At 43.4% G+C, this 13,179-nt stretch overlaps 1 protein-coding gene across 1 annotated transcript in view; it reads left to right on the top strand.

Moving 5' to 3' along the window:
- Positions 1–13,179, top strand: part of LOC117876138 (cytosolic phospholipase A2 epsilon-like) — a 53,555-nt gene that overhangs the window by 20,456 nt on the left and 19,920 nt on the right. Inside the window, exons 8-12 of the mRNA XM_034767976.1 lie at positions 404–479; positions 3,314–3,483; positions 3,610–3,705; positions 4,525–4,562; positions 9,578–9,713. Of these exons, the coding sequence (XP_034623867.1) occupies positions 404–479; positions 3,314–3,483; positions 3,610–3,705; positions 4,525–4,562; positions 9,578–9,713 (516 nt within the window). The remainder of the gene's footprint in view (positions 1–403; positions 480–3,313; positions 3,484–3,609; positions 3,706–4,524; positions 4,563–9,577; positions 9,714–13,179) is intronic.

The following is a 13,179-nucleotide window of genomic DNA, read 5'->3' as shown; positions in this document are numbered from 1 at the left end:
CATAGCAAATCTTCACTCATCAAGGACATCTGTTTTCTCTGTAGCTTTATTTTTCCCCTTTGGGAGTCCTGGTGGATCCTTATAGGACCTTGAAGAATGCCATCATTTTCTCTTGCTTTATACCACACTTCATAGAAATCTAGGGTATGTGTATCATAGCTACCATCCTTTCCCCTGAGGATTAGATATGACTCTCTCTAGAGCCCGTTAATATAACTTCTTAGTCTGCCAGAGAAATCATTGCAGAAGAATGCTGGGCACTTAGGACCAGGGAACAAGCATGATGTCTCCACAGTGCTCCCAATATTTGCCACCCTGGTAGCAAAATAGTGGGCTGAAGAGGTAAGTCTCCCTCTGCAATATTTTCTGTGTGTAATCATCTTATTGGTCATATTTGTTACAGTCTCGTGAAATTTCCTGCTTGGAAGTTCAGGTGGATAGGAGGAGGTGGAAGAAGAAGAAAAAAACACATTCTACAAGTGAGGTTATTGCTTCGTTAACTGGTTATTAGTAGTTATAGCCTTTATAACAGCAACTGGGAAATGTGTAATCCTTATTATAGGTTACACTGGCTGAATCTATAACTGATTGTTAAAATTCCACTGCCTTAAAGCAACATTCAGGCTGAGATTTTGGACGTACTACTCCTAGTCCTGCACAGTGTACAGTCATTTACACTAGTACAAAATGTGTATAAATGTTACCAAATCTGAATGGTAGCACTTTGCACACACTTTGCACTGATGTATATGACTGATGTATTTCCTACACAAGGTGCCAGAAAATGGGGAATCAGGTCCTTGGAATTTAGACTTATGATTCCACTAATAACCATAAATCTATCTCCTTTCCTATATACACTGCAACAAAGTTTTCATTGCATGGTCATACATTAAATAAATGCTCCATTTGTTTATCTGCGGTTATAGAAAAGAACACATTTTTTATTTTTATGTGTATATATATATGTGTGTGTGTGTGCAAATTACATAATATGTCACAGGTCCATTTTTATGTGACTGTGGCGGGCCTGGCACTGCAGCACCCTTTTGTGGCAGGGGTGGGATGGGGGGCCGGCACCTCGCCACTCTCAAGTTCCTGCACCCGCCTTTCTGTGGGCAGCCGGTTGCAGCCTAATGGCCTCCTTCCACACAATCACCCCTGTCTGGCGAGATAGTGAGGCCGAGTGGCCGGGGTCTGTACAATCCCCTTCGCAAGCAGGGTCGTGTGGCCTAGCTGCCATAGTCCATACAACTCACTCCCCTACATCGGAGCCATACAGCCTAATGGCCAGACTCCATGCAATCCCCCTTGCAAGCGGGGTAGTGCGGCCTAGCAGCCAGAGTCCATACAATCCTCCTCACAAGTGGGGTAGCGTGGCCTAGCGGCCAGAGTCCCTAGGATTCCTCACGGTTTGGGGTGAGGTGGTAGGGGGACCCGGACCCACCCTCTCCACTGGGTGCCGACCCAGGGCCCTCGTAGTGGCAAGCTCCCCTTGCCACCCGCTCGGCGGGGATCCAACAGCAACACGCCAAGCGCCTATGCGGCTCTAACCGTTTGCCTGGGTCACTTCCTACCATAAATGCCAGGTTCTCTGCTGTGGAGGGTCCTCCAGTCTGTTCTCCTCCTGTGATGTCCTCCGTCGGGGTATCAGGGGGTCAGGGCCAGCTCTGGCTTTTTTGCCACCCCAAGCAAAAAACAACAACAAACTTGTGGGGTGGCCGGAGCGGCCATGGGCAGTGGAGTGCGCGCCCCGGCTAGCAGGGGGAGGGGGAGGGAGCAGGGGGGGAGAGAGAAGAGGGGCGGCCAGGGCTTCCTTCAGTGGGGCACTCGCAACGCGGCCCCTCCCACCGCACTGCTCCGGTCGGCAGGCAGGGAAGGACGCGGGCTGCCCTGCCGGGCTTGCTGCAGACTTGGCACTGGCTGGAGCAGATGGAGCGCGCAGCCCGCTCCCAGCAGGGCTCTCCCCTCCTCCGCCCCCTACAGGGCGGCCAGAGCAGTGAACCATTAAGAAAAAAAACCTGTGGGGCAGCCGGAGTGGCGAAGCAAAAAAAAAAAAAGATTGGAGGGAAGCCGCCCCTTAGAATCCGCTGCCCCAAGCACGAGCTTGCTTGGCTGGTGCCTGGAGCCAGCCCTGCAGCGGGTGTCCCAGCTTGGCGCACTTGGATCCTGGTGCGCAGACTCTCCCTGTTCAGGAGCTAGCAGCATGCCTCCTTCTCCTCTGGCGGTCAGCCCAGACTGAGCAGCTCTGCAGGCTTTTATACCTGTTCTCCAGTTGGAGCATGCCCAGCAGAGCTTCCTGGGCATGGCTTCCTCTGCTAGGAAAGAAGGGTTAACCCCTGCGGTACTAGTGCAGGGCCACTCTGCCCCGTCACAGTGACCATCACTATGTAATGACTAGCTCTCTTGTAGTGTATGCAGGAATGGTAACTGTCATTAATAATATCACTTCCCCCAATATAAATTCCTTTGTTTTTAATTATTTTGAACTATTACAAAATAAAATCTATCTGTGTCTAAAGGTACTGTGTGCTCTGCTTGGTGCATGTGAAGGGCTGGGGTAGTGATTGCAAAGGTGGCTTTAAGCTGTCTTTGAACTCCCATGGCTTCAAGAAGCTGGGTTGGCTCCTAGTGTTAGATGAGCCTCAGGGCTGCTCTAATTTATACTAGCAGTTATGGCTCTCATGAGCCTATACACTGGCTGGGAATTGGTGGCATGCTCCCTACAGTAAACCAGGTACATATGCAAAGAGAATTTCCAGTTGCCCAGTTAGACTTCTAACTAGCTGAACTAGTTACACTTCTTCACACCCCCTTGTGCTGATCAAGTGTCACAAAGGAGTTGTAGCATTGGCAAGCATCTGGCCTATTATCTATGAAGTGACTAAAATGGACAGAAAGAGATTCATCTGGTCTATTTGTTCTGATAAAAAGGGTTATTAGCTATTGTAGGGTCAAATCCTGCAGAGCAGCTGCACCGCACATCATTTGGCCTATAATAACATACAATACAATCATGTATATTTGCTGTGTCAAAATACAGTGGCAGTAAATACATGGCATCCCAAAGCACAGGGGTGTTCCGATCTGGGGTTTTTGTTCAGGCCATTGTAAAGATAGGGCCATAGGCAATATTTGAATCTGAGTCCATTTCCAGATTTCAAATCTCCCCACCCCCAGGAGCATACAGAACATTGATTCCAGTCCATCTCTAAGTATTTTTATCTTTTGGCGGGTTTTTTTGTTTGTTTTTTTACAGGCGCTGGTAAAGGTTTTGTTTGGTTTTGTTCTTTCTTTTGTCTCCATTTGTTAGAGCATGACTTCACGTTTACAGTGAAAGGATCCTTTGAAGAAACCCGTAGCCTTTCATTGTGCTGTGACCCCAGCTTTCATCTTACAGATCCCATCCTGTTTCACTATGCCAAGCATAGCCAGCCACAACTGGATATTACAGTCCCGAAAATGAAGACACTTTCCAGCTTTGTACGTTATAATTGAACATGGTAGTAGTATGGAGTAATATAGACAGCAACATACATCTACCTTTATTTGGGAAGGGGCAGCAAAAGAGTACTTCTCCTTTTAATAAAAACCCTGGTTTCTTTTCAGTGTGCTTGTATGTCATGTAGAGCAGGAAGGAGCAGAAATGGCCCTCTGACTGTGCCATTGAACTTACTTCCCTTTGATCAAGAAGTAATAGATAAGGTAAGCACTGCCAGCCTTTTAGAATAATACTGAATTTTTTGTTTAAATTTTTGCTGATTCCACCCAGAGAAACAAACCCAGCCTCCTAGAAACCAAAGAGGACGTTTTCTATTAAGGAGATTAGAAAAAGAAAATATGGGAGTGTGTCTGCCAAGCTGTGGGGAAGGGCCAGAAAACACAATGCAGCAGTTCTTTAGTGAGGGGGGGAAAGGAGGAGAAAAGAGTCTGATATCATTCACACTCAACCAGCAAGAGGGCCTAGAGCAGGAAAAGAACTGCATAGTTCAAGGTTCTTGAAAAGCCCAGTGTCTCCTAAGAATGTGGGCTATTCTATCCTAAACCCTACCACTACGGGCCAAATCCTCAGCTGGACTAGGCTCACACATCAAAAACAAGCTTTTGTTTCTGGTACTCCTGGCAGCCTGTCCAGGGCTTAATAATGGACTTTCCACTGGGACCTGAAGTTCCACTGCTGCCCATCTCCCATTCATGTGTGTATTCCCCAACCTGTAACAGAGCTTGGGCTGCTCCATAGCCCAGTCGTGCAATAGTGAGATGAGGCAGACAGAGGTAGATGAGACAGTCAAGATCTTAACCTGGTAAATTGATGCACCAGCCTGAAAAAAACAAGGAAACATTGAGATGCAAGAGAATTTTTTACAAATGTTCTTGAGGTCATATACATCACTCGAATTACTACAGCTCACGGCTTTGTGAATATTCTGGTGACTAGGAGCAGATGAAACTCATTAAAGTGGGGAGGAAGGAAGGCTGTAGAAATATCTCAGCATTTATTATATTTACATTTCTCATTTTCAGCACAGAAAATTTGACCTACACTTTAAGACAAAACAGTGGTAAGTTTCTTTCTTGGCTCCTTGGATTCTGATGGATGGTGACCAAGTTATGCTCTTTGTTTCTGGGGAAAGATGTGCTCATGTCATAACTTTCTGCTGGGTACTGATCTCAGATTGAGACCATGTAATAAAACACATCCAGTGCAGGCAATATTTAATGAGACTTCTACGTTAGATACAGCATAAGAAGTGTTACTGATGGTGGTTTTTGAAATCTGTATGCACAGGGTGAGATTCTGTGCTGTGCTGCCAGGGCTTGTGAGGAGTTCCTTGGAAGAAAGCTTTATGAATGCTGGGCGTATCCTCCACCAGCTAAAATGAGAGGTCTTAGGGACCCTTTATGCCACTCCAGACTTTTTACTTGGCATAAAGGGTTAGAAAAAGAGATCTCATTCATCCTGCTGATTCGTTATCCTCTGAGCACCGCAGTCCACTGACCATTTTTGTGCCAGCCATTATGCACAGTAAAATCTCTTACATAGCCAGTGACATCAGATAGAAGTATTAATAAAAGACTTGACAAAAAACATATAAACCTACCAATTGCCTTATAAAATGTAAATCCAATTAAGATTGTATACCACAGGATAGTGGTGCCAGCCTACACACCTGGGTCCAACAGCTGTGTATTGTCATATACAGAAATTCAGGACAGGCAACATTTGGAAAAATACTTAATGGCTCAGTTATTTGCAATGTAGATTCTCAGTGTATGAACATACATTTATCCTTTGTGTAACACCTACCCTGTATGCTTCAATATTTAAATCACCTCGGTGGGAGATGACATTATAGCATGTTATGGCCCCAATGTTTTATAGTTATTCTTGAAAAGACATTTTAATTCTAAGATCCTAATTTTAGCGACTTATTCATCTCTGGAAATTGCCTTTGGTGTTGGATTTCTCCTGCTGCTTCTCAGTCCAGTTATGAATTTTATTAGAAAGCTTGAAAAAATATAAGCTATTCTGAATAACATTCCATTAACAATATGTTGCATCACATTCAGTTTTGTATGAGAGAAAGTTATATACAGCATATATTTGTCATAGAATCATAAAAGATTAGGGTTGGAAGATACCTCAGGAGGTCATCTAGTCCAATCCCCTGCTCAAAGCAGGACCAACCCCAACTGTCAAGCCATATTGTCACAGTCAGCACAGATTTTGGCCTGTATGGTGCTTACAGTGTCAATATCATTACAAAACAGTCACAAGGGGGTACACTGAAAAATATCCTAATGTTTATCAGCATCTGTTCTACTATCCATGGATATTTATTATGGGAAACATGCCTGCCTTTACAGTGGATTATGATACACTGCAGAGATTTTCAATTTGAACAACCAGTTCTTAATCCCCATAAAAATTAATGGGAAATGGGTATCCAAATCCTCTAGGCAACTTTGAACATTTCAGTCTCTGCCTAATCTTTGAAGGGCAGGGAAAGTAAGACAGCATTATCAACTTGTGCATTCCTACCTTAGCAAGAAAACAATTACAAGACCAAAGACATAACATTTGGTCTGTCTAGGATATCCACAAATTGAAATAAATGTACCTGTGTATATTTAAACGTTTAGTCAGTTAGGTAAATGCAAACATATACTTGACTGTGTTAGATAATACAATCCTCTTTTCTTATTTTTGAACCAAAGAAGTGTAATGCCAAAAAACTATGTTAATTCTGAGTTATCGCTAAGATTTAAAATATAAAAAAATCAAATGTTGTTCACAGCGACTGTGATTTTGTCCCCTTGCACAAATATTATATTTTATATTCTCTACCAGGCTAATGTTTATGCCATTAAATATATATACAATGTGGACAAATGATGGCTGTTACTTAAATCTTTCTCTTACTGCACTTTTTTACAATATTTTCAAAGCAGCTTCCAAAACTGTGATCATACTTGTGAATTCACCCAGATGTACAAACCAAAAAATGCATTTGAACATGCAAGCCCTTGGAATTACTCATCTTGCAGGTGCAAATGGATGCGTCTCAAAATTTTGAAAAGGCTCTTTAGAAGGCTCTATTGAAAATTTGACCCTCTATGTGTAACTTTGCCGTTGGAGATGCAAGTTGCCAATTCTGTTACTTGCAGCTATCTTTAGACATTTTAGATAATACAAAATACCTTAATATCATGCAGAGCAGATAGATACTTTTGTTTTGTTAATAGAATAAAATATTACAGGACTCTGCACATTTTGCTCTCTGTCTTCTCATATAGTTTATTAGTTTGTCCATATAAAAGTTGTAATAACATAATATAAGAACAGACATACTGTGTAAGACCAATGGTCCATCTAGCCCAGTATCCTGTCTTCCAATAGTGGCCAATGCCAGGTGCCCCAGAGGGAATGAACAGAACAGGTAATCATCAAGTGATCCATTCCCTGTTGCCCATTCCCAGCTTCTGGCAAACGAGGTTAGGGACACTTTGGAGCATGGTTTTGCATCCCTAACCATCTTGGCTAATAGCCATTGATGGGCCTATCCTCATGAACTTATTTAGTTCTTTTTTTAACCATATTATAGTCTTGGCCTTCACAACATCCTCCGGCAAAGAGTTCCATCGGTTGACTGTGTGGTTGTGTGAATAAATATTTCCTTTTGTTTGTTTTAAACCTGCTGCCTATTAATTACATTTGTTGACCCCTAATGTTATGAGAAGGAAAATAACTCATCCTTATTTACTTTCTGCACACCAGTCATGATTTTATAGACCTCTATCATATCCCCCCCTTAGTTGTCTCTTTTCCAAGCTGAAAAGTCCCAGTTTTATTAATTTCTCCTCATATAGAAGATGTGCCATACCCCTAATAATTTTTGTTGCCCTTCTCTGTACCTTTTCCAGTTCCAATATATCTTTTTTGAGATGGGGTGACCAGATCTGCACATAGTATTCAAGAAGTGGGCATACCATGGATTTAGACAGAGGCAAAATGATATTTTCTGTTTTATTATCTATCTCTTTCCTAATGATTCACAACATTCTGTTAGTTTTTTTGACTGCCACTGCACATTGAGTGGATGTTTTCAGAGAACTATCCACAATGACTCCAAAATCTCTTTCTTGAGTGGTAACAGCTAATTTAGACCCCATCATTTTATGTGTATAGATGGAATTATGTTTTCCAATGTGCATTAATTTGCATTTATCAACACTGAATTTCATCTGCCATTTTGTTGCCCAGTCGCCCAGTTTTGTGAGATCTCTTTTTAACTCTTTGCAATCTGCTTTGAATTTATCTATCTTGAGCAGTTTTGTATCATCTGCAAATTTTGCCACCTCTCTGTTTACCCCTTTTTCCAGATCATTTGTGAATATGTTGAACAGGACTGGTCCCACTACAGACCCCAAGGGGGCACCACTATTTACCTCTCTCCATTCTGAAAACCGACCATTTATTCCCACCGTTTCTTTCCTATCTTTTAACCAGTAATTTATCCAGGAGAGGACCTTCCCTCTTATCCCAGGACAGCTTATTTTGCTTAAGAGCCTTTGGTCAGGGACCTTGTCAAAGGCTTTCTGAAAACCTAAGTACACTATATCCACCGGATCTCCCTTGGCCACATGCTTGTTGACCCCCTCAAAGAATTCTAGTAGATTGGTGAGGCTTGATTTCCCTTTATAAAACCATGTTGACTTTCCCCCCACAAATTGTGTTCATCTATGTGTCTGGTAATTCTGTTCTTTACTATAGTTTCAACCAATTTGCCTAGTACTGAAGTTAGTCTTACCAGGGTGCAATTGCCGGGATTGCCTCTGGACCCTTTTTAAAAAATTGGTGTCACATTAGCTATCCTCCATCTGGTACAAAAGCTGATTTAAATGATAGGATACATACCACAGTTAGTAGTTCTGCAATTTCACACTTGAGTTCCTTCAGAACTCTTGGGTGAATACCATATGGTCCTGGTGACTTATTACTCTTTAATTTATCAATTTGTTCCAAAACCTCCTCTAATGAGACCTCAATCTGGGACAATTCCTCAGATTTGTCACCTAAAAAGAATGGCTCATGTTTGGGAATCTCCCTCAAACCCTCAGCCATGAAGATGGATGCAAAGAATTCATTTAGCTTCTCTGCAATGGCCTTGTCTTCCTTGAGTGCACCTTTAGCATCTCGATTGTCTAGTGGCCCCAGGGGTTGTTTAGTAGACTTCCTGCTTCTGATGTACTTAAAAAAATTGCTGTTACTTTTGAGTCTTTGGCTAGCTGTTTTTCAAATTCTTTTTTTTTTTTTTTGCCTTCCTAATAATATTTTTACCATATTTTGCCAGAGTTTATGCTCCTTTTTATTTTCTTCAGCAGGATTTAACTTTCACTTTTTAAAAGATGCCTTTTTGCCTCTAACTCCTTCTTTTACTTTGTGACACTTTTTTGGTCCTCTTACTATGTTATTTAATTGGAGCTATGCATTTAAGTTGAGACTCTATTATGGTGGCTTTGAAAAGTTTCCATGCAGCTTGCAGGGATTTCACTTTGGGCACTCTACCTTTTAGTTTCTGTTTCACTAATTTCTTCATTTTTGTGTTGTTCTCCTTTCTGAAATTAAATGCAATGGTGGTGTGCTGCTTTGGTGCCTCCCTCTCTCCCAAGGATGTTAAATTTTATTATGTTTTGGTCACTATTACCAAACGGTTCAGCTATATTCACCTTGTGGACCAGATCCTGTGCTCTGCTTAGGGTTAAATCAATAGTAATAGTGGTAATGTCTTGTCTGTTTATGAAGTGTATATAGTTTATTAATTTAACTATATACACCTTTACCCCGATATAACGTTGTCCTTGGGAGCCAAAAAATCTTACCGCGTTATAGGTGAAACCGCGTTATATTGAACTTGCTTTGATCCGCCGGAGTGCGCAGCCCCGCCCCCCTGAGCACTGCTTTACTGCGTTATATCCGAATTCGTGTTATATTGGGTCACATTATATCAGGGTAGAGGTGTAGTACATCTTGAGGTACAAGTCATAACGTATAATATTTGTGCCTGTATTCCAGCCGGGAAGACCTAGATGTGCGCTTGGGGTTTGAGCTGTGTGTGGAGGAGCAGGATTTCCTGCATAAAAGGAAAAAGGTGGTTGCTGCTGCTCTGAAAAAGGTTCTCCAGCTAGAGGAGGACCTGCAGGATGATGAGGTATGTGGGGCAGAATCCTTCCCACTCCTTCTCACAGAGGTGTGCTCAGTCAATCGGGCACCAAAATGTGACATCTTATTCTCTAGTTTCACAATCTCTAGACAGTCAGGAAGTGAAGAAGTGGGTGGTTTTACTTTTTAGGAAGGAAATGATGGTCACAGATGACATTAATAACATCTTTTTACTTATATGTACAGTTCCTAAAGAGTGTTGCTTTAATAGATATAGATATTAAATACCAAGATGATTTAGGCCCATGTTCTCAGAATTACAGCAAAAGCTTTCTTAGGCCCAACCATCTTCTCAGCCAGCCCATGCAGACAGACTCAGAACTTCTGTCACTCAGGCCCTGTCTACATTACAAACTCATGTTGCCTCTAGTTACATTGGCATACCACCACTGCAGTTAGTACATTGCTTGTGTGTGTAAATACTTGGCTCCTTGTGTCTGTGGTGTGCATAGTCACTAGGAGTGCTTGTGTTGATAGAGTGCAGTGCACCATGAGTAGGTATCTCTCTGTGCAACTCGCCACCATCCAGCGCACTATCTTTTGGGAAGTTTTGGCAATGCATGATGGGGCTTAAATGAGTTGCACAGGAGTAATTGGGAACATGGGGTCAACTTCCCAGTTTGCAACTGTCTCCATCCCATAATGTTATATGTATCCCATAATTTTTGCGCCTTTTTTTTCAAAATCCCATAAACCCACGCCACACTTCACACTGTCCACCATATCTGATAGAAGCATGGAGTCAGCACAGCTCTACACTATTGTCGTAAGTGTTGCAAGCACATGATCCTGCAGTATTTGCAGAGCTGCAAGAAGAATCGAATGAGTGGGGAACATAATAATTTATTGGAGGGCAGATTGCCACGGGACATAGTGGAAACCAATTCAAGGTTGTTGTTGGCCTTCATGGAGCAGCTGCAGATGGTGAAGTGCCACTTCTGGGCCTGAGAAACAAACACTGACTGGTGTGATTGCATCACAATGCAGGTTTGGGATGACGAGCAGTGGCTGCAGAACTTTGGGATGCACATGGCCACATTCCTGGATCTGTGCACTGAGCTTGCCCCAGCCCTCCAGTGCAGGGACCCCAAAATGAGAGCTGCACTGACAATGGAGAAGTGAGTGGCAATTGGACTGTGGAAACTTGCAATGCTGGATTGCTACCGATCAGTCGGGAATCAATTTGGAGTCAGGAAATCCACCATGGGGGCTGTTGTTATGCGGTGCAGGACTGTGACTCAGCAATGCCTCAGGACATAATGGATGGATTTGTGGTACTGGGGTTCCCAAACTGCGGAGAGTGGGGAGGGGGAGAGATAGACAGAGCTCAGATCCCTATTTTGGCACCAGATCATCTTGCCACAGAGTACATCAACAGAAAGGGCTACTTTTCTATGATTATCACTGGGATGCTTCATCAACGTCAATGTGGGCTGGTCAGGGAAGGTGCATGAAGCTCATATATTTAAGAACACAGGACATTTCAGAAAGCTGCAAGCAGAGACTTGCTTTCCCAACCGGATGATTACCTTTGGCAATGATGAAAGCCCAGTAGTGATTCTGGAGCACCCAGCATACATCTTGCTCCCCTGGCTCATGAAGTCGTACACCAGCCACCTCAACAGCACAAAGGAATAATTCAGCTACTGGATTAGCAGGTGCAGAATGACAATTCAATGTGCTTTTGGTTGTTTGAAGTGACGCTGGCATTGTTCACTCACAAGATTGGACTTCAGTGAGAAAAATATCCCAATGGTTATAGCTTCCTGCTGTGTTGTAGATCATATCTGTGAAGCAAAGGGGGAAATGTGTCCACTGGGGCAAAGGTGGAGCTGCTGTCCGTGAACTTGAACAGCCAGATACATGGGCTATTAGAAGAGCTCAATGCGGAGCTATAGGCGCAGGGAGGCTTTGAAAGACCACTTTAACAGTGAGCTAGAGAAATGTGTGTTGTAGTCAGTGTTCCCTCTACTTTTTTATGTCCATGTGCAGAATGAATTTTGTTATGTGCACGAATATGGAGGTGATGTGTGACAGGTCCGTGCGGGGGCCTGCAGGGACGGGTGCCTCTCCCTGCCATGGTTGGTCCATGCTGAGGGAGAGGCATCTCTCCCTGTCGCAAGCCTGAGCCCCTGCTCAGGGCTTAATAGGCAGCTGCATGGCCACGCAGCTTAGAGGGAACTTAGGCTGTAGTGTGCTCTACCTGGCCCTGCTCTTTTGTGGCTTGGTAGGAGTTGTGTGGTGATTGCTGCACACATAGGAAGGTGACAATGTCAATGCACCTATTAATTTTCTTTGTGACTAATCCTATGAGTTGTGTAGCACTGTGCAGTAACAGGTAATTGGCTGCTCAGTTCTTGGCAGCATATGTTGTGAACTAATAAAGATGAATTATGTTCCAAATAATAGAATTTTATTCTGTAACAAAATAAGTGCAAAAAAGTGCAATTTTAAAACAAATACATTAAAAATGTAATAAACCATAATAAATTAATAGAACAGAATGTATGAAGGGTAAAGAACATTTATGTCCATTTCAGCTACACATACACTGACCTGTGAAAGCCATGGTTGGCATATGTGAAGCTGTGATTGTCTTTAATGTCCCCTGGAGTAGAGTGGTGGGGGTAGTGCAGCAACCCCTGATGCCACATGGAACGTTGAGAGGGTCCTGATATTGAGTTCTCAATGGGCTTCAGAAGGAGGCAAGCCCAGAATTGTTGAATCTGCAGATCCACCAAAGCCTGTAACATCTGTCAGGTTTCTCCTGTTCTTCTTTTTGCAACATCTGTGTTTGCTGCCTGAGAAGCCCCAGTATGTTCTGGTGCATCTCCCTCTCCTTTTCCTGCTGGGCTCCTGGGCCTTTCTGCTCTCCCCTCATTCCTTCTCCAGTCTGCCTGCAATGTTCATCATCCAAGCCCTGTGCTCTCTGTCTGAAGCAGCACTGGCTTGCAGGATCTCACTGAACGTGTCATCTGGAGTCCTCTTCTTTCTCCTTATCTGGCTCACGTGTTACATGGGTGTGGAAAGGGAGACCCTAAAACCTGCAATGGCACCAGCTGCAGATAAAACACACAGAGGTACCATTGTCAGTCTATTCATTACAGAAAGTGAAACTTTAGATGCTGACCTCACTCCCCTGGCTCCCCTAAAGTTTTAAGGACTACGTTCTCACTTCTGCTTGGAATTGCTTGCGCATGGTGCCAGTCACAGCACCAACCAGGCCTGCCGAGGATTGAGGAAATGTGGAGGGAATTGTTTGGTTGCATGAATCTAGTAGTATAGGGCATTGCCACTGCATACTGGCACTGTTTTCCACAGGTGGTGGTGATTTTAGCTGATATCTCACTCCTGAGGGTAACAAAGGCAGAGAGAGCACAGCTGCTGCTGGTGTCCCAAAGCTGCCTGGGTCTGTATGCTGTTAGTCTGTGTACTGCAATGGTGCCTGCTGAACT

Source organism: Trachemys scripta, chromosome 4 (assembly GCF_013100865.1).
Source record: "Trachemys scripta elegans isolate TJP31775 chromosome 4, CAS_Tse_1.0, whole genome shotgun sequence".
In the NCBI taxonomy this organism is placed as follows: Eukaryota; Metazoa; Chordata; order Testudines; family Emydidae; genus Trachemys; species Trachemys scripta.
This window is presented reverse-complemented; position numbering and strand designations above follow the sequence as displayed.